This window comes from Macaca fascicularis, chromosome 2 (assembly GCF_037993035.2).
Source record: "Macaca fascicularis isolate 582-1 chromosome 2, T2T-MFA8v1.1".
Taxonomy (NCBI): Eukaryota; Metazoa; Chordata; class Mammalia; order Primates; family Cercopithecidae; genus Macaca; species Macaca fascicularis.
Genome location: NC_088376.1, coordinates 163,214,344 through 163,236,156, shown reverse-complemented (window position 1 = coordinate 163,236,156; position 21,813 = coordinate 163,214,344). Strand labels below are relative to the sequence as shown.

The following is a 21,813-nucleotide window of genomic DNA, read 5'->3' as shown; positions in this document are numbered from 1 at the left end:
AGACTCTGGAGTCAGACTACTTGGAGCTGACTCCCAACACTGCCATTTAGTAGTTGTATGGTAACTTTCTTAACTGCTGTTGTGTCAGTTTCTTCTATAAAATAGTGCTTCTATAAAAATAGTTGTTCTGTAAACCCATTCTTTAATGGGTTGCTATGAGGTTTAAGTGAGTTAAAAAATATGTAAACGGCTCGGGACAATGTCTGACATATAGAAAGTGCAATATATATTTGCTATTAATAAACACAATAATAGGTAAAATAGTAAATTAATGTTTATTAAGTGTTAATTATATGCCAGGTACTATAATAAGCACTTGATAACATTATTACATTTGTTCCTTACAAAACCCCTACTGTGCAGATGACGGGGAGGAGGCTTATAAAAGTAAGTATCTTGCCCAGAGTCATACTACTATCAAGTGGCAAAAATGGAATGCAAACCCAAATATTTCTAGCTACAAAGCCAGTCCTCTTTACTTTTCAGAATGAATCCTTGGCATATATGTCACCCCTATCCTTTCCTCTCCAGAGCTAGTGGTAGACGGGCAAAATTAAGCACAGCATTCTGCTCTCTGATACCAGATGCAGTGGTACAATCCTCCCCTTCTGGCACAGGTCCCCATTACTATCAATAGAACAAAGGTGGCATGAGAAATAAAATCAACTGTCATCTTTGTTATTTGAACAGTCTCTCACAAAGTAGAAGGCAGAGGTTTTTCTCTTTATTGGTAATCTATGAATCACAAGGAAAAAAACTTTTACATGAAAAGTTACTTAGAGAAGTTTTTCTTACAGAAAACTAGTAATTGACTGAAATAAAACTTAAGGATCTTGTATAGACATAATACAGTTTTTATTTTTATTTTTTATTTTTTGAGACGGAGTTTCACTCCTGTGTACAATGGGGCAATCTCGGCTCACTGCAACCTCCGCCTCCCGGGTTCAAGCGATTCTCCTGCCTCAGCCTCTCGGGGAGCTGGGATTACAGGCACCCGCCACCACACCCAGCTAATTTTTTGTATTTTTAGTAGAGATGGGGTTTCACTGTTGGCCAAGCTGGTCTCAAACTCCCGACCGCAGGCGATTCACCCACCATGGCCTCCCAAAATGCTGGGATTAATGGCATGAGCCATCAGACCCAGCTTATAACATGGCTTTTATCATATGACCTTCAGAGTCCTAGAGTTCTATGGGGTAAGCTATAACTCAGAAAAGGCAAAATCAGCTGATTCCACACCTTAGCTTCAACTAGGGCAACTCTGCTTTTTATATGTTCTATCAGAGGTCTTCATAAGATTTCATTGGGGATGTAGAAAGTTTCTACTGCCAAATATCAAAAAAAGAGAAAGACTATTCTATAAGATACTTGAAATTCACAAAATTATAAGCCCAGAGTTTCAAAACACTCAAATATCCCATTTTTCTCTAATGGGAAGGTAAAGAGAGGAGGTACTACTTACTCTAAACTAAATCAGAGTTAGTTACTACTGGGTAACATAGAGTATATGAATTGACTACATGATGCTCTAGTTACTACAGCAAACATTAATAATTCCAACCAGAAAACTAAGGCTAATTAGTTCACATCTCTAATCTCTGTCCTGACTTAATTCCTCTTTCTTCTAGTTACATTGGCTACCCCTATCCCCTGTTACAGGCTAAAAGCTGATTATCCACAATTCCTAAAGAAAGTCTTTAAAATGCAAAAGGCAGAATACAATAAAAAGAAGGTTATCAAAATAGACGTACATTCAAGTCAAACTGTGGTCAGTGAAATGTAAAACATGCCTGTTATTACAGAAATCCTACTTTAATTCTCCCAGAGCTGCAAAAGTACTTACAGACAAAAATTATTAAAAGGCCACAGGGTAGCTTAGCTACAATTCTAAAATTGAAAATAACAACGTGGGAATAGATAAAATATCATATAGCACAACAATGAAATATTAGATAACCAAAATACCTATACATATTATGAGGCAAGAAAAAAAAATCTGTATGAGATCATAAATTATTATGCATACACCTATCTGATTGTTTCTAAATCTTTATATGGGTTCTCATCTGTCTTAAATTTCCTTCGTTGTCTCTCTTAGTGTCTCTTCTCTCTGGGCCTCTATTACTCCCTTTTTGGAAAATGTTGAGGAAAACGACTAAATTATTCACTACCACTATCCTGACCTTTGACTTCAATTCTGTGTATCTTTTTCCATATGCACATGCTGGCTTTTCACTGTCCTGGCCTCAAACAGCACTCCGTATCTCCTCCCTCCCCAAGCTCCACATGGCTACACACCCTCTCTATCCTGCTTTGTCAATGTCACCTCTCCACCTAGAGCCACCACCACCATCTATGAAGTCACACATGTATCTGTCTACTGGGCATCTCTACTTGCATGTGTCATAAACATCTCAAATGATTAATTTATTATTTCTTCCTCCAAAACTCTTCTCATACATAATACACATAAGCAATACATGATGCTTCTGCTAGAAAAATGCCTACCAAATATAGGACTGCCATATTCCAAGATAAATCATCTTCAAGGATTTGCAAGAATTTCACAGACATTTAGGTTACTTTCTAAACAGCAGTGAATACTCTCAGCAACCTATTCCAAGAAAGTTAGAACTGAACTGAAAATAACTAACCTGAGCACTCAACCCTAGAAAAGAATCCATCTTCTCCTATGGGAAGAAATAGTTTACTGCTTGGTCTCCTGAAGGATATCTTAGTCCTGCCAGAATAATTCAGAAGTGGAGATTATGAGTGGGGCAAAAAGAAATTATCTTTTTGGTGGCTGAGAGACTATGGGAAGTCTTGAACCTATGTATTTCTGTACATCTTAGAAAAATTTCCTCTTTTTTTGACAAAGAAGGACCATTATTTTCAGCAATATACCACAACTTTTCTTTTTTTCTTCCTTTTTGTTTTTAATGAAGCTATCCCAAAATTAGGAGGTGTCTTTTTTTTTTTTTAACTTTGGGAAATTTACAAAGCTCAAGAGAAAGTTCTGACATAAAGAAAATATTAGAAGGTCTATTTTTTTTAATAATAGAGGTTAATCTCTGTTAATGACTTCTAATTGCTCTTTATCTGTAAGAACCTTTAAGATAAGTAAGAAACTGAGAACAGCAGCAAAGAGGAAATTATCCTCTGGGGCATACAGATAAGAGACAGTCAGTTGTCACCCCCAGTGAAGGACTGAGTCAGGGTAAGAGCTGACTATGACAGGAGTTTTCCATCAAACCAAAACCAGACAAGTAAGCCATCAGGTGCCTTGCATTCAAATGCTTTGATAGTCTTTCTTTTCTGCTCTTCAACTTCTTAAGAGTTAAAGGAGTTAATATTTGTAAAGCATTAAAACAGTGCCTAGCATATAAGGAATGCTATATACATTGAAGTAAGTAATCAAAGAGAAAATGTTTAAGAACTCTGGGAGGAGGCCTTTTTTCAAATGAATCTATTGTAATCCAGCAGTTCATGGAACACATAATTCTTACCCAGGAGTATCATGATTCATCTAGTAACAACAACAACAAAATGAATATGCAAAATTCCATTATAAAGAACATACTTGTGAACATAACAGAGGCTCTATAATTTTACTTAGGAAGAGACAGAAAAATGCAAACACATGCCCAAACAGATCAGAATAAAGATAAAAATAGGTCATTTGGTAGGTTAAAAAAAAAAAAAAAGTAGTATGAACCAAGTAACGGGGTTTAGAAATAAAAAAGCTCTAATACTTATGAGGATTTACAATCCTTAGTAAACCAGAGGTATCATTTAAACTAAAAAAAAGAGCAACTGAAAAGCAAGGGTCAATAAAGGGCCAATTTGCTAACTATAGTTGTTAAAACGTATTAGTTACAATACATGTGTATATACGCAACAATTATACATCTGTAGACATTTATATCAAAATTCGGGCTTAATACATTGACATCTTCCTATATAATAGGCACTGGAATTAAAAAAAAAGATTTTCTAAGGAAATAATCTAAATAAACTTTAATAGAAAATGTTGTCAGGCAATATTTGCTGTAAAAAAAAAAAAAAAAAGCTTAATAGAAAATGGCTAAAGGCCGGGCACGGTGGCTCAAGCCTGTAATCCCAGCACTTTGGGAGGCCGAGACGGGCGGATCACTAGGTCAGGAGATCGAGACCATCCTGGCTAACACGGTGAAACCCCGTCTCTACTAAAAAATACAAAAAACTAGCCGGGCGAGGTGGCGGGCGCCTGTAGTCCCAGCTACTCAGGAGGCTGAGACAGGAGAATGGCCCGAACCTGGGAGGCGGAGCTTGCAGTGAGCTGAGATCCGGCCACTGCACTCCAGCCTGGGCGACAGAGCGAGACTCCGTCTCAAAAAAAAAAAAAAAAAAAAAAAAGAAAATGGCTAAAAACTGTTATACTAGAAAACAGTTACGTAAAGTAACAAGAACACTGAGCTAGAAATCAAGTATTATGGATCTAAGAACATTAGATATTATATGCATGAAATCTGAAGTCCAAAATACCAAGTGAAGTTATCCAAAGTCATATTTATTTAGCCAAAAGAATCAAGTGATTTGTTACCTGCCCTGCCTATGCACTCCAAACCAGTGAAAAGAAAGAAAGGATAGCAGCGGGCAGAAAAATAAAGACACCAAGGAAAAGCAGAAATTTATTTTCTTTGCTCCAACTTCATTGATTATTGCATCTTCTGAAGAGAAAGACGGGTTGGGGAGTTATTAGCAGCACAAAGTCTTCCTTACCCTTTGCTTTCACAGAATTCATTGTGATCAGACATAGGGATCACTTAAAGTAAGCTCTGCAATATATCTTTTCCAAGTTTTTCACTGGCCAAGCAAGGATGGCTCAACTTGCTTCCAAATGTTTAACCCTCATTCTGTTCCTACCAAAGTCCTCTTGCTACCTTTTCACCTCTTATCAACTTCACTTAACAAAATAACTTAATTTTCCTCCCTGCAATAAATAGGTAAACTATCAGAGGGCTGCGTAAGCACATAAGGAACATAGATGTCTTTAAAAAAATTTAAAAAGTATATAGATTTTCTTGAGAAGTGAAGATAGATGCTTTCATGAAGAAGAAAATTCTTACAAGTGCATTCCCTTTATCTCACTAATGCTTTCCTGATATAACTAATGATATTCAATGACCATGTCTTGGACTGAGTATTGCTGGGGCTAGTGTTTTGGAATTTTTCCATTCCATTAGCAAAACTGTCTTATGGGGGGAAGGGAGATTAATTTCTAGAAAAATAACAAATTTATCACAATGTTCAGTACACACTTTGTGTCAAACCTACCTTCTCACCACTGGAGTAGAAGAAATAACGCAATCGGACTATGTTACAGTGATCTAGCTTTCTCATGATCTGGAGCTCTCGGTTCTGAAAAGGAAACACATAAAAAAATATTTTTAAAAGATAACAGCTATTCATCATAGTGAATAAGATGCTTCTGAAATAACATTAAGCAATAAAATTAGATACGCTACTAAAAGTGTGATCTGTGGTGGTACTGATCTGCAAAATATTTGTTACTAGTCCATGAAATATCTGTTACTGCTCTCCAATAAGACAAATACAGAAATTGAGAGTGTTTAGAGTTTTTATAACAATGAGAGAATAAATTGATATCTATGAATATGATAATAAGAATTAGGACCCATATTTTATTTTTTTTAAATTTCATCTTTCTAGCAATGCATTTGTATATTTCACAAAAATAACAGTCTTCGATGAATTCAAAATTGTAAAAACTGTTACTTTACCACAAATAGCTTGATCTTGTTTTCTAAGATGCAGTGAGAAAAAAGAAAGCAACAAAAAAACCGAGCATCAACTCCATGAAAAGAGCTCAGTTGCTAAGTTTTAGAAAAAGTGAATGTAGAGCGAAACTCCATCTCAAAAAGAAAAGAAAAGAAAAGAAAAGAAATCATACAGTACTGATAGATTTGTGACCACACAAAACTATTTTCCCTTTGGGAAGTTTCAAAATTATGTTCGTTCTTCAAAAAAAGAAATCACTAAATAATATGATTTCTTCATACCACAGACTTTGCAGCAGTAAATCTGACTAGACTGTACATTAACAAAGAGGTTATTATAGTCCAACAATATACTTGACTGTCAGAAATCCAGTTAATGAAGGACAAATTACATAACACACAGAAACAATACCAAAATGCCAGCTTTCTAGCCAAAAAAATAAAGCTTTAAAGTAATGATTTAGAAGAGCTAGAAAATATAAAGTATATACCTAAGAATCTGGAAAGGAAATGGTGTTACGGTTAGAAAAGAGGCCAAGAAGGATGCGGATGAGGATGCGTTGGGACCAAAGAAGCAGGTAAAGACAGCTATCCTAGAATAGGAAGAGTAGGATGGCTTCTAGTTCTTAGAAGATGACAGCAGAAGTGAATGTTCCTTTAAACCGACCTTTCAAAGTTGGGCTTATGTGTACAATGGTATTTAAAATGCTTTTATAAGGTATCAATCTTTCATTCCATTACTTGTTAGTAAAATTATGGAAACAAAGTCAGAAAGCAAACAGAAAGTGAGTCAGAAAGTATAGTACAATTACTTTAACAAATAACTGACAACAGGCTCTTAAGTGTTAACTGGTTCAGAGAGAGGAACACAGAAAACTACAGACTTCAAAATTGTGTCCATTTCCATTCCAAATTGAAGCTATTTCTGGAAGTATTTCTATACTTTGTTTGTTTGTCTGAGACAGTGTTTCACTCTTGTTGCCCAGGCTGGAGTACAATGGCATGACCTCGGCTCACTGCAACCTTTGCCTCCTGGGTTTTCTCCTGCCTCAGCCTCCTGAGTAGCTGGCATCACAGAGGCCTGCCACCACACCCAGCTAATTATTTTAATATTTTTAGTAGAGACGGGGTTTCACCATGTTGGCCAGCTGGTCTCGAACTCCTGACCTCAGGCAATCCACCTGCCTCAGCCTCCCAAAGTGCTGGGATTACAGGCGTGAGCCACAGCACCCAGCCTCTATACTTTGTGAATTCACATTTAGGTAGCTGGGTTTGAGGGAGAACTGTTGTAAATCAATACTCATTCCTCTCATAACATACAGCTATTAAGATTGATTTTTTAACATAGCCAACTATGTTAAAATAAGTTATTTACTTTTCCAGACTCATTAACCAAGGTAACAGAGTATTAAATTCCCAGATAACAGAAGTTGTATAAGATTGTGCACAATATTTTTGATCAAAAAGAATGCATAAGTAAAGCAAGAACAAGGACCTAAGTATTCATCTACATTTACTCTTCCTATTGTGGTGCTTTAAAAATGTCTTGTTTTAGATAAGGAAGTTAGAGAAAATCTCATGAAGCAGTTAAGATATGAACACAAGGCCAAATGATATGAAGGTAAGAACCATGTGAAGATCTGAGGAGAAAGCACTGTGGTTATAGGGAACGGCAAATGTAAAAACCTAGTGGTGGGCTTGGCATATTCAAGAAATAGCCAGAAAGATAATGTGGCTGCAGCATTCTGAGTAAGGAGAGAGAAAGGTGGGAGTTAAGTTCAGAGAGGTAGGAGTTATGTTCAGAGAGGTAAGCAGACACAAGATCATATAAACCTTCATCAAACACGGTAAGAAACTGAATTTCACTCTAAATGTAAAGGGAAGCTAATGGAGGTTTTGACCAGGAAAGTGATACAATCAGATTTACCTTGTAGAATAGCATTCTATCATTTGAACCCAGGAGGTAGAGGTTGCGGTGAGCTGAGATCGCGCCACAGCACTGGGCGACAGAGCAAGACTCCGTTTCAAAAAAAAAAAAAAAAGCATTCTAAAAATTTAAGACAGTAAGTTTGAAGGAAAAAGTAGATCAAGAGTTCTGTTTTTTATCTATTAAGTTTGAAATCCTTATTAGATGTTCACGTGAGGTCAGGGTAGAAGCTAAGGCTGGAAAAATGCATTTGGGAGTCATCTAGATAAAGGAGATTTAAAGCAAGGGTACCTAACAATATCACCTAAGGAAGAAGTTCATACGGAAAAAAAATTCATGAAATGAAAAATAGAGGACAGAGTAGAGTAGTTAATAAAGCAGGAAGAAAAATAAGAAAGAATCTTACCTTAGAAGCCATGTTAAAAATTTTTTAGAAAAACTGAGTGGCCATTTATATCAAAAGCTACTGAAAGATGCATTAAGTGAAGCAAGTATAAGGACCTAAATATTCATCTATGTTTACTCTTCTGTTCCTATTGTGTTACTTTAGAAATGTCTCTATTTTACATAAGGAAGCCAGAGAAAACCTTACGAAGCAGTTTAAGATATGAACATCAACCTGAAAGATATAAAGTTAAGAACCATGTGAAGATCTAGGGAAGATGGTTACAGGGAACTGCAAATGTAAAAACTCAGTGGTGCGCTTGGCATATTCAAGAAATAGCCAGAAGGATAATGGCTAGATAAAAACAGGAAAATGACAATTGCTATGACAAATGCAAGATGTTGGGGACTCTTACAAGAATGGTTTCAGTAGAACAATGGTGAAAAAAACTGACTAGATTGAATTAAAGTGGGTGTAGGGGACACAGGGTCCGAAGGGGTTAGGAAGTTTGAAGAGAGATGTCCAGGTACAGCAGAATGACGAGGGTAGCAAATCCACTCCCCCACAATACTTATAAAACTGAAGTACACTGAAGAAAACAATCACTTCAGGGCTCTGGAAACTAAGCAAAGGCAACAACAAATTGAGAAGAATTTTTTCTTAAAAAGCTGCTAGATATGACAATACAGTAGAGGAAAGTGGCCTTCTTTGCCAAGGGATGCTACTGTCCCCCTACAACCACCCAACTCAATCAGTGAGGCAGTTTTCCCAGGGCAGTGTTGCCAGTGAAAACCAGAGGGCTATGGTCATTTAGGATAGAGAGCAAAAACCCATGCCTAGTGGTACTGGCAATAAAAATAGCAAATTTGGAAGGATATAAAGGGGAAAGGCCCACAGCTCTGCTAAAATGAGAATGTAGTCCCAGCTGGAGAAAATGACAGACTAGAAGGATACCCAGAAATTTAATAAGGGGATACTGGAAATGAGAGAGGCACAGAGAGCCTAAATAAGCTCCCCACACACACCTGTCTGACAGTCAGTGCACATATGAGGGGGAGGCTCAAGAGAGCTCCAGAGAAAGTAAAAGCCAAGGCTGATGTGAAAACTGTCAGAACTTTGAATACACTTCCCAACTCACACACAGGATCATCAAAAAATGCTGAAAGTGGCTGGGTGCGGTGGCTCACACCTGCAATCCCAGCACTTTGGGAGGCTGAGGTGGCAGACCAGCCTGACCAACATGGTGAAACCCAGTCTCTACTAAAGATACAAAATCAGCCGGGCTTGGTGGCACATGCCTGTAATCCCAGATACTCGGGAGGCTGAGGCAGGAGAACTGCTTGAACCTGGGAGGTGGAGGTTTCAGTGAGCCGAGATTGCACCATTGCCTTCCAGCCTGGGCAACAAGAGAGAATTTCCATCTCAAAAAAAAAAGCTGAAAGTTTTAAAAACATTCAAGTTGTTTAAGCACAATCTCTAAGCAATAACTGGCTGACCATGAAGCTATACAAAGAGTTGATCCTAGAAAATCAGGTTTAAAAATGGAAATTAGAATTAAATTTTTAACACAGAATTCTAGGGCTTCTATCTGTTGGGGAGAACAGTTCTACAGATTATGTACAGGTTAGTTATTTAAAAACAAAACAAAAACACAAAACAATCATTTGTCAGGAGGTTTTTAAAAAAAAAAAAATCAGGCCAGGCGCAGTGGCTCACGTCTCTAATCCTAGCACTTTGGGAGGCTGAGGCAGGCTGGTCGCTTGAGCCTAGGAGTTCAAGACTAGCCTGGGCAACACGGAAACCTCATCTCTATAAAAAATACAAAAATTAGCTGGGCGTGGTGACGTGTACCACCAGTCCCAGCTACTCAGGAAGCCAAGTGAGAGGATGGTTTTAGTCCGAGAGGTGGAGCTTATAGTTAAGCTGAGATCATGCCACTGCACTCCAGCCTGGGAAACAGGCCAGACCCTGTCTCAAAAAAATAATTCAGAACCTAGTGTTGCTATAATATATTATATAATATGCCCAATTGAAAAAAAATTGTGAGATATGCAAACTACAGAAGAAGTTGCCCTATAATCAGGTTAAAATAGTCACCAGAAATTAACTCCTGGTGGGCACAGCTGTTGGATTTAGCAGATAAAGAATACAAAGCAGCTATTATAATTTATAATTAAGTTTAAAAAATTAAAGGAAACCATATTTCAAAAATTAAAGAAAAAATATGACAATTGCACAACAAATAATCTCAATAAAGAAACGTTAACTTTTAAAACACGAGAGTTAACTAGAGTTGAAACACATTATAACAAAAATGAGATTCACTATGTCCTCAAGAGAACATTTGAGATGGCATTAAAAAAAAATCAGTGAACTTAAAAATAAAGAAACAGAAATTGTCCAAAAGAAAGAACAAAGAGGGAAAAAATACTGCAGAAAAATAAACAGAGCCTCAGAGACCTCTGGGATAACATCACACATATCAACATATGTGTAAAGGCAGAAATGGAAAAAGAGAAAGGAGAAAAAAATGTTAGAAGAAATAATGGCTGAAAATTTCCCAAATTTGATGAAAATCACTAATCTATCAAGCCATGAAGATCAATGAACCCCAAATACGATAAAAACAGGGATCAACATCTAAGCATATCACATTTGAACAGTTTGAAGCCGCCAAAAAAAAAAAAAAAAAAAACCAAAAAAACCATGAGAAGAACAACAGAGAAATTACTCATCACATACATGGGAAAAACAATACAATTAATAGCTGACTAAACATCAGGAAAAAACGGAAGCCAGAAGGCAGTAACAAAAAATTTTTAAAAACTGTCAACTAAGAATTCTATTTACTGCAAAAGTATTCTTCAAACAAGAAAGGAAGAATAAAGACATCCTCAAACTTAAAAAGATGGAGAATATCTTAAAGTTGAAATAGTTGAACAAGTACCTTGAGCCAAAAGGAAATGACACCATATGTTAACTGAAATTCACAACAAGTGAGGACCACCAGATGTATTAAATATAAATGAGAAAATATAAAAGACATTATTTCCTCTTAATTTCATTAAAAGACAGAATATAATAACAGTTGGGTTTATAATGTAAATAAATGTAATACATAAGGCAATAACAGCAAAAAGGAGGGGGAGAAAACAAAGTTATAATGGAGCAAAAGTGCTATATTTTACAGAAATTAGATCAGTATTAACCTAAAGTTGGTGATGATAAATTGGAATGCAAATTGTAATTCTTAGAGCAACCGCTAAGAAAATAACTTTTTTAATGTTAAAAATCAACAGCATACCTAAGACGATACACTAAAAAATATTTGTTCAACACAAAAGAAGACAGTAACGAAGAACGGAGAACAAATATAATATGAAAGATATAGAAAACAAAGAGTAAAATGGCACATATAATTCCAACTACATTACATACTACATAAAATGTGAATGAGCTAAGCATACAATCAAAAGTCTGGATAAAAAGAAAGGTGCATCTATAATCTATCCTTAGGAATTAATACTTTAGATTCAAAGACACAAACAACTTAAAAGTAAAAGTATGAAAAATGATATATGATACAAATAGTAACCAAGACAGATGGAGTGGCAAATGTTAGCAAAGAGAGAGAGACAGAGACAGAGACAGAGAGACAGAGAGACAGAGAGACACGCATTGCCTACAAGATAAAGTCTAAATCACTTTATAATCTGGCCTCTCCTTTTCAGTTTAGTCTTCCATTCATGACCAATGTGAACTCTATATTATAGCTAGATCTTTACTTCTCACTCTTCCTGAATACATTGTTTCATTCCCAACTCTGGACCAGTTGTACTCCCAATTCTATTACATTTACCATCACATTACCATCAGTGGAATGCGTTGACTCTTTCTCCAACCTACACACATTCTAAGCCCATCCTTTAAGAACCTATTTAACTTTTACCTTTTTAATGAGGCCATCACTAATCTTTCCCTGCAGCACTTACAAATATTTTGTTATTTACTATATATTCTCTTGGTTTCATTTTTACTACAGTTCACTGATGTTACATAAAAGGATACTTTTCGAAAGTAGCTTATAGAAATCAGATATTACATTACAGTCACTATACAGACACAGAGACACACTCACAAACCTTGCCCAACCAACATACTGTAAGTGTTTTAAGACATCTTTCTGCACTACTCACAGAGTTCTCAGAGCAGGTTACTTTGTCTTTAACAAAGTAAATTCCCAGCTTCTGTAATTTCTTCTACTTTCCAACTTGGTATTATTTTCCAAACTATGGGCACCAGCCAATCAGCATTGAGAAGGAAGTGTGGAAGGAGAATAGAATAGAATAGAATAGAATAGAATAGAATAGAATAGAATAGAATAGAATAGAATAGAATAGAATAGAGGAATAAGAATAGAATAGAATGGAACAGAATATCACTTTACATATAGTAAGGTTTTTTTTTTCCATGAAACTTGTAACTATTTTTCTGTGCACCGGGCTGCAATGTTAAAATGCATGTCTTACTTTAAGGTCATAGTTAGAAATTTTAAATTGTGGTAACTGACCTGCCTGTAAAGGCATCTTTTTTCAAATAGAAAAGACAAAAGAAAACATGTAAACAAGATTCTTACTAATCATTCCCAACTTACTCATAAAACAAAATGACTACCCAAGATAGAGTAAGCATAATATCAGTATTTAAAAAGCCTAAATGGCACATCTAAAGGAAAACTTATCCTTTTGTTTTAACCAATACTCATTAACATATATCCACCTCTAGATTAGACACAGAGGCTTTTACTCATTTTTACAATATCTGACATCTCATGCTTTAAAAAAAAAGACAAGAGAAAGAAAAACTTTTGGAAGCTAAAGCACAGAGTGAAAAAGTTCCAGAAGGGTATATTTTTGTACTATTACATAAAGTTTAATAAAGGAAAAGTAAACTTTTAGGTGAAGAAACAACCAGCAAGCTTAATATTGTGGGTGTATGGTGGGCAGCATATGGCTATCATCTTTTTTTCTTCATCAAAGTTTGTTCTGTTGGGAGATCTTCCCCCACCACAGAAAGTTCCACTTTCACAAAATCTAGTAAAATAGGATTCACTTCCAATGCTTTGCTTAAAGAATATTTTCCCAAAGTACATCTTCTGCAAAAAAAAATGAAGGTTATCCAAAGTTGCATTATCCATCCTTAGTCATCATAATAAGACTGAAAAAGCATTTAATTCATCTCTAAATCTTTGATTTTACAGTAAATTCAGTTGCCCTAAAAGAACCGACAGCCCCCCCCCGAAAAAAAACCCTTAAAATAACCCCATGTGCACAAGTATATTTTTAATTGATACATGATATTTTACCTATTTATGAGGTATGTGGATATTTTGTTCCATGCACAGAATGCGTAATGATCACATTTTGAAGCCAACTATGTGTCAGAACTGGGGGCCCTAAGAATACAAAAATTTACAATCTTTAAATGTTTTACAGTCTAATGGATGAGCAAAACAACAACTATAACACAATGTGATTAAGTCGAGCTCATTTAAAAAGTGCTAATAGATACTTGGGGACAGGAGCTAAGAAAAATTTGCTTATTAATTTGTAAAATTCTGAAATGCAGTCAGGTGGAAGGTCTTAAAGAGAGCGCTAAATATTACAGGGCATAAAGAACCACTGATGTGTTTTTTTTGCTTTTGTTGTTGTTGTTGAGACAGAGTCTCACTCTATCACCCAGGCTGGAGTGCAGTGGCATGATCTCAACTCACTGCAACCTCCACCTCCTGGGTTCAAGAGATTCTCCTGCCTCAGCCTCCTGAGTAGCTGGGATTACAGGCGCCTGCCACCACGCCTGGTTAATTTTGTATTTTTAGTAGAGACGGGGGTTTTCACCATGTTGGCCAGGATGGTCTCGAACTCCTCACCTCAGGTGATCCGCCTGCCTTGGCCTCCCAAAGTGCTGGGATTACAGGTGTGAGCCACCTCACCCAGCCCACTAATGTGTTTTACACAAGAGATTTGTTTTAGGAAGATTGCTGTGAAAAAAATGTTACAAAGGTAGCAGCAGATAAAACTAGGATCTACACTAGTAAAAACAGAGAAAAATGGAAGGAAGAAAATGGGTCTACAACAGTAGTGATCACCCACTGCTATTGGATTGGTAAATAGGAGGAGGGAGGTGACAGCTATCAGGCTTTTCGCTCACATGACTAACATGGTAGAGTTCAGTGGCCGGGGAAGCTGTTTTGGAAGCAGAAGGAAATGAGTTCAATTTGGGACACATTCATTTTGAAATGACTCAGGGACACCGAAGCAGATAAAAAAGGTGCAGAAAGCAATACAATATGTTCCTCTTATCCTCTAGGAGGTGTGGGTGCTTCAGAAGCCATAGGAGAGTATATATTATTGCCTATACAGGTTGAATACACATTAACCAAAATTCTTGGGACCAAAAGTGTTTCAGATTTCAGACTTTTTTGGATTTAGTATCATCTTTACCCATTAAGCATTCCTAATCTGAAAATCCAAAATTCAAAATACTCCAATGAGCACTCCCTTTAAACACTGTGTTGGTGCTCAAAAAGTTTTAAATTTCAGAGCATTTCAAATTTTGGATTTTTGGATTCAAGATGCTAAACCTATAAAAAAAGAAAAACAGTGATCAAACTCCCCAGCAGCAGAAAGTCTATAAAGGACACTAAAAAGAAATTAGTCAGAAAGTAGAACCTAGACAGTGGAGTGACATAAGCCCTAAGAAAGGTGAGCTATTCAAGAAAAGATCCTGGAGAAAATCGTTTAAGCAGACAGAAGAACAGGAATCAATACAAGAGACAGAGTGAGAAAAGCTGTAAGAGATGAGCCACAAAAATAATAGCCTTGAACAGGAGTGAATAAACATTTTCTGTAAAGGACCAGACACTAAATTCTTCAGGTTTGCAGGCCATATAGGCTGCTATAAACTATTCAACTCTGTAGTTGTAGGGGAAAAGCAGTCACTGACAATATTTATAAGAATGAATGTGGCTGTCTGTTTACAACAATATGTATAAGAATTAATGTGGCTGTTTGTGGTAAATTTTATTTACAAACACAGGTGGCTGGTTCACTGTTTGCCAATCCCTGCCCCAGAAGGCAAAAAAAGAAAGTTCCTTACATTTCAATCTCAATTTTGTACTTAGTACACATACATAGTGGACTTTCTATATTAATTTAGGGACTAACGTTCTGGAAATTTATGATATTTTCCTTTTATATAACTATAATTAGTGTATAAGTTAAAATTTCAAATTACAGTTATAAAATAACATACTGCCTAGGTAGGCTTAACATATTCTGTAACAAAACCCCAATTTTATAGAAACAATAAAAAGGACTCATGTATGCTACTTTTCCCAATCAGTTACACAGACTACTTACCCAGCACAGAAAGGGAAATGGAAGAGAAACAACACAAAGGATGCCTGCAGGGACTAAGGGAATAACAGACTTTTATATCCTGACAGGTAATATGGACTACTAAAGCAGATATGAATACTTAGTTTTCAGAAGCCCTAGCATGTAAGTCAATGCCCGCTTAAGTGTGTATTCCTTTAACCCTGTATCTTTGAGAGTCAATAACATAACAGCATATTATTATTAACAATAACAATGATGGCACCAACAACTATAGAACACAAAGAATTTACTATGAGCTGACCACTCTGTTAAGAGCTGTATCTTCATAACTTCAATCCTCTCCACAAACCTATCAAGTACGCAACACTATGATCCCCACTTAAGAGGGTGTGTAGGCATAGAAAGGTTAAGAAATTTGGTAGCAAGCAGCACAGGCAAGATTTAAACCAGGTGTGTCAGATTCCATGCTCTATCACAATAAAATGTAACTCAATTCCATTTATTACTATATGCTTGAAAATATGACAATAAAGGAGGACCTCAGTACTGAAAGAGCTTATAATTCAAAATAAGACAAGTATACAAGTATGCAAATAAAGATACTGATATAGTTTGGCTCCACGTCCCCACCCAAATCTCATCTCAAATTGTAATCCCCAAGTGTTGAGGCGAGGACCTCTACCCCCGAACTGTCAAGAGAGGGAAGTGACTGGATTATGGGGATGGTTTCCCACATGCTGCTCTCCTAATAGTGAGTGAATTCTCACAAGATGTGATGGTTTTATAAATGGTAGTTTCTCCTGCACGATTACTCTGTCTCCCACCATCTTGCGAAGAAGGTGCCTGCTTTCTTTCCCTTTTGCCATGACTGTAAATTTCCTAAGGCCTTCCCAGCCATGCGGAACTGTGAGCCAATTAAACATCTTTCCTTTATAAATTACCCAGTCTCAGGTAGTATCCTTACAGCAATGTGAGAATGGACTAATACAGATGCCATACAACAGAAAATGTTAAGTGCCATTAGAGTTATCGAAAAACGGGTGGGTGGGTGCGGCAGTTCATGCCTGTAATCCCAGCACTTTGGGAGTCTGAGGAAGGAGGATCACTTGGGCCCAGGAGTTCAAGACCAGCCTGACAACACAGGGAGATTGCATCTCTACAAAAAATAAAAATAAATTAACTAGGCATGGCGATGCACACCTGTGTTCCTAGCTACTCGGGAGGCTGAGGTGGGAGGATCACTTTAACCAGGGAGGTCAAGGCTATAGTAAGCTATGACTGTGACATTGCACTTCAGCCTGGGTAATGTGGTGAGACCCTGTCTCTCCCCCAACCCTGAAGAAAAAAAAAGGATGGAGAATTCTAAAAACAGAAACAATACTTCCAACTAGGAAATTAAAAAGATTTTTCATGAAAAGAGTAAACAATTAAGTTGGAGCTTAACAGGTAGAATTCAATTCCTCTCTTAGACCATTTGCTTTTTGAATATACAAACTAAAACTCGAAAACTCTCCTTACCCAAAAGAAACGAGAAAAGGGAGCATCATCCAACACATCCCCTGGAATACAACACAACTAAAGCCTCTGGTTACTGTGGAGAATATGCCTTTGTGCTACAACTAAAGTTTACACAAAAATGATTGGTTGACTCCCTCTCCCCTTGAAACGCTTTCTCCAATCACCTTCCAGGACACTAAATTATCTTGTTTTTTCTCCTTTCTCATTGGCCAAATTTGTGGTTTTCTTTGCTAGTTCTTCATAATCTCCCTATTTTTAAAACACTGAAGTAGCCAGAACTTAATCTCTCACCTCTTTCAGCTGCTTCTATCACCTCTTCCAGTCTCAGGGCTTTAAAGGCTGAACAGACTCCCAATTGTGTATCTCTAGACCAGACCACCTCTGTGAATTCCAAAATCTTTTAAGCAACTGCTTATGTGACAATTCTTCTGTGTCTAATATACATCAACTTGACATGTCATAAGTAAAATTCTTCATCTCCCTTAAACATGCTCTTCCCATAGCTTTCCCCATGTCAGCTGTTGGCAATTTCACTCCTCTAGTTGCCCAGGTCAAAAACCATGAAGTCTTGATTCCTCTTTCTCTCTGACCTCTTTTAAAAAAATAAAAAATAAAAAGACGGAGTCTCACTCTGTCACCCCGGCTGGAGTGCAGTGGCATGATCTCGGCTCACTGCCTGCAACCTCTGTCTCCCAGGTTCAAGTGATTCTCCTGCCTCAGCCTCCTGAGTAGCTGGGATTACAGGCGGGTACCACCATGCCAGCTAATCGTTTTGTATTTTTAGTAGAGATGGGGTTTCACTATGTTGGCCAGGCTGGTCTGGAACTTCTGACCTCAAATGATCCTCCAACCTCGGCCTCCCAAAGTGCTATTATTAGCAATAATAATTATTGCTCCTAAAGTGCTAGGATTACAGGCATGAGACACTGCGCCCGGCTTGACCTCACATTAATCTATCAAGAAATCTTGTTGGCCCAACTTTCAAAATTTACCCAGGATCCCAGCAATTGCACTCTTGGACATATGTCTTATAGAAATAGAAATTTATGTTCACATTAAAACTGGCACATGAATGTTAGAAGCAGCTTTATTTACAATAGCCCCCAGATGTCCCTCATTGGGTGAATAAACAAACTGTAGTATATCCATACCATGGAATACTACTCAGCAATAAAAAAGAAACAATTATTGATCCATGCAACAACATGGTTGCATCCCCAGAAACCTATGCTGAAACAAAAAAAGCCAACACAAAAGGTTACATACTGGATATGATTCCATTTTTATAACCTTCTTGAAAGAAAAAACATTTGGAAATGGTACAGATTAGTGGTTACTGCCAGGGGTTATACTGGTTGTTAGGGGTAGAGGAATGGCAGGGAGAGAAGTCAATGTGGTTATAAAAGGGCAGTAAGAGGATACTTGTGATGTTCTATATCTTGACTATCATGGTCTATACACAAACCTATACATGTAATTTTAAAAACATAAGAAAGAAATATATACACATACAGCTCTCCAAAGTAGTAAAAGAGAATCTGAGGAAATTTGAATAAAATCGATGGATTCTATCAATGCCAATATCCTAATTGTGATAATGTACTATAATTTTGCAAGATGTGATCACTGAGGGAAAGTGGGAAAAAGTTTTACCCATGTGGGATTTCTCTACTTTGCTTTACAATTGCATAAATATCTGACTATCAGCCCCCCTCACATACTTCAGGTATTTCCTCAAATGCTACATACTTTCTCACACTATTTAAAATTGCAACGTCAACATTTACTCTCAGGATTCCTTAAACCCCTTCTTTTACCTCAATCTTCTCCAGAGTAACAATCATCTAATATATTATATCTATGTTGCATATTTATTCATTATTGTCCATCTCTCTCCACTACAATATAAGCTTTAAAATGACATAGTTTTGTTGTCTGTTTTGTTTATTGTTATACACATCTAGAATACAAAAAGAGATACGTCAATACATATCAGTACATTTTATTGTAAGAAGTGTCACTACTAGCCAGAAAAATAAAGGAGGAGTTAGAGAAACAAATTAGTTCCCAAGTCATGAACCCCCACCCCTCAAAACACATGTAAAGGACTACTTCCCATTCCTGAGAATAGAGCTGTGATATACCACTCTCTCTAACCCCTCTCCAGCTAATCTCTCCAAAGATTAAAAACTGATCAAGAGCCCTATCCTCACAGGGCCAGGCTTGAAAATACCATTCTTCAGCCAAGCTCTGGCTCACCAAAGATTGCGTATATATACAACAGCACTAATCTCTTCCTCATTGTTGGTGCATTAAAAGTGATGAAAAAAACAGGCTGGGCACAGTGGCTCACACCTGTAATCTTAGCACTTTGGGAGGCCAAGGCAGGCATGTCACTTGAGGACAGGAATTCAAGACCAGCCTGGCCAACATGGTGAAACCCCATCTCTACTAAAAACACAAAAATTACCCGGAGGTGGTGGCACACACCTATAGTCCTAGTTACTTGGGAGGCTGAGGCACAAGAATCGCTTGAACCCAGAAAGCGGAAGTTGCAGTGAGTCGAGATTGGGCCACTACACTCAGCCTGGGTGACAGAACAAGACTCTGTCTCACAAACAAAAAAAAAAAAAGGAAAAAGCACTTGACAAAATTTACCACCCTTTCATTACAAAAACCATCAACGAATCAGATATAGAAGGAACTTATCTCAACAAAATAAAAGTTATACAATCAGTCACTGACTTGATGGTTCAACTTAAAAATTTTCAACTTTACAATGGTGTTTTCAGCTGTGTACATTAATGATGAGTACCCATATAGTATTCAATAAAATTACATGAGATATTCAACACTTAATTATAGAATAGGCTATTTGTTATATGATTTTGTCCACCTGCAGGCCAACATAAAGTGTTCTGAGCACGTTTAAGGTAAGCTAGGCTAAGCTATAATGTACTACAGATGAGGTGCATTAAATGTATTTTTGACTTAATGACATTTTAAACTTACAATGAGTTTATCTGGACATAACTTCATTTTAGGTCATGGAGCATCTGCATATGAAAAGCCCATCACTGTTGGGCGTGGTGGCTCATGCCTATAATCCCAGCACTTTGGGAGGCCGAGGCAGGTGGATCACCTGAGGTCGGAAGTTCAAGACCAGCCTGACCAACATGGAGAAACCCCATCTCTAGTAAAAATACAAAATTAGTCGGGTGTGGTGGTGCATGCCTGTAATCCCAGCTACTCAGGAGGCTGAGGCAGGAGAATCACTTGAACCTGGGAGGCAGAGATTGCAATGAGCCAAGATCGTGCCATTGCACTCCAGCCTGGGCAACAAGAGTGAAACTCTGTCTCAAAAAAGAACAAAAAAAGCCTATAACTAACATCACACACAATGGTGAAAAACAGAAAACTTTTCCTCTAAGATTATGAACAATAGCAAAGATGTGAAAACCCAGATGAATTGGTAAGAAAAATGTGGTATATACATACAATAGAATAAACATTACAAGTTTTTTAAAAGGAAGGAAATCTTACCACTTGTGACAACACAGATGAACTTGGAAAATATTATGCTAAGCAAAATAAGTTAGTCACAGAAGGAGAAATACTGCATTATTTTTTGTAACAAGGAATCAAACCTATATAAGTAGACAACAGAATGGTGGTTACTAGGAGACAGGGGAGGAAGATATGAATAGTTGTTGTTCAATGGTATAAAGTTACAGTTATACAAGATAAGTAAGTTACAGAGATATGTTTTCCAACACAGTGCCTATAATTAACAAGGTGAACTTCTGAAAATTTACTAAGAGGGTAGATGTCATGTCAAATATTCTTACCTGCATAAGGGGCATAATGAAACTTTTGGAGGCAACAGATATATGTTAATTATCTTGGCTGTAGTGATGGTAAGATGAGTACACATATATGTCCAAATGCATTAAATTGTACACATTAATTATATGCAGTTTTTAAATATACCAATTATATCTCAATAAAGCTAGGGAAGGCAGATCTAAGAGCTCATTTTAAACACAGCAAACAAATCAAAAGCAAAATAATTAAATTATAGGTTTTTGTAATATTATACTTCCATTTTTTTTTTTTGAGACAGAGTCTTGCTCTGTTTCCCAGGCTGGAGTGCAGTGGTGTGATCTCAGCTCACTGCAACCTCCACTTCCCAGGTTCAAGTGATTCTCCCGCCTCAGCCTCCCAAGTAGCTGGGCTAACAGGCACCAGCCACCAAGTTCAACTAATTTTTGTGGTTTTTTGTTTGTTTGTTTTTTGTAAGTAGAGATGGGGTTTCACATGTTGGACAGGCTGGTCTTGAACTCCTGACCTCAAAAGATCCACCTGCCTCAGCCTCCCGAAGTGCTGAGACTACAGGTGTGAGCCACCGGGCCCAGCCATTTTTTTTTTTTTATTTTTATAGAGACAGGGTCTCTATAAAACAGACTATGTTGCCCAGGCTAGTCTTGAACTCCTGGGCTCAAGCAATCCTCCTGCCTTGGCCTCCCAAAGTGCTGGTATTACAGGCATCAGCCACCATGCCCAGCCTATGCTTTATTTTTCTGATGACATTTAAAAAAAAATACTTATCAAACTGTAACAATCTTAAAGAAAAACAAAATAATTTAACATTTTGAATTCTTTGATTTTTGTACCAATTCTGGTCCAAATTCATTGAAAACACTTTCCATCCACCTAGGAAGTAAGAAACCCTAGTACTGGTAGACTGTGAAGATTCAAGTGAAAATGTTTTAATATTCTCTTCAGATCAATTTTCATTTATTA

General features: G+C 37.1%; 1 protein-coding gene across 4 annotated transcripts in view; it reads right to left on the bottom strand.

Moving 5' to 3' along the window:
• Positions 1–21,813, bottom strand: part of GSK3B (glycogen synthase kinase 3 beta) — a 269,831-nt gene that overhangs the window by 120,395 nt on the left and 127,623 nt on the right. For all 4 annotated transcript variants that reach the window (XM_005548051.4, XM_005548052.4, XM_045384687.2 and 1 more), the window contains exon 3: positions 5,317–5,400. In XM_005548051.4, coding sequence (XP_005548108.1) covers positions 5,317–5,400 — 84 coding nt within the window. The remainder of the gene's footprint in view (positions 1–5,316; positions 5,401–21,813) is intronic.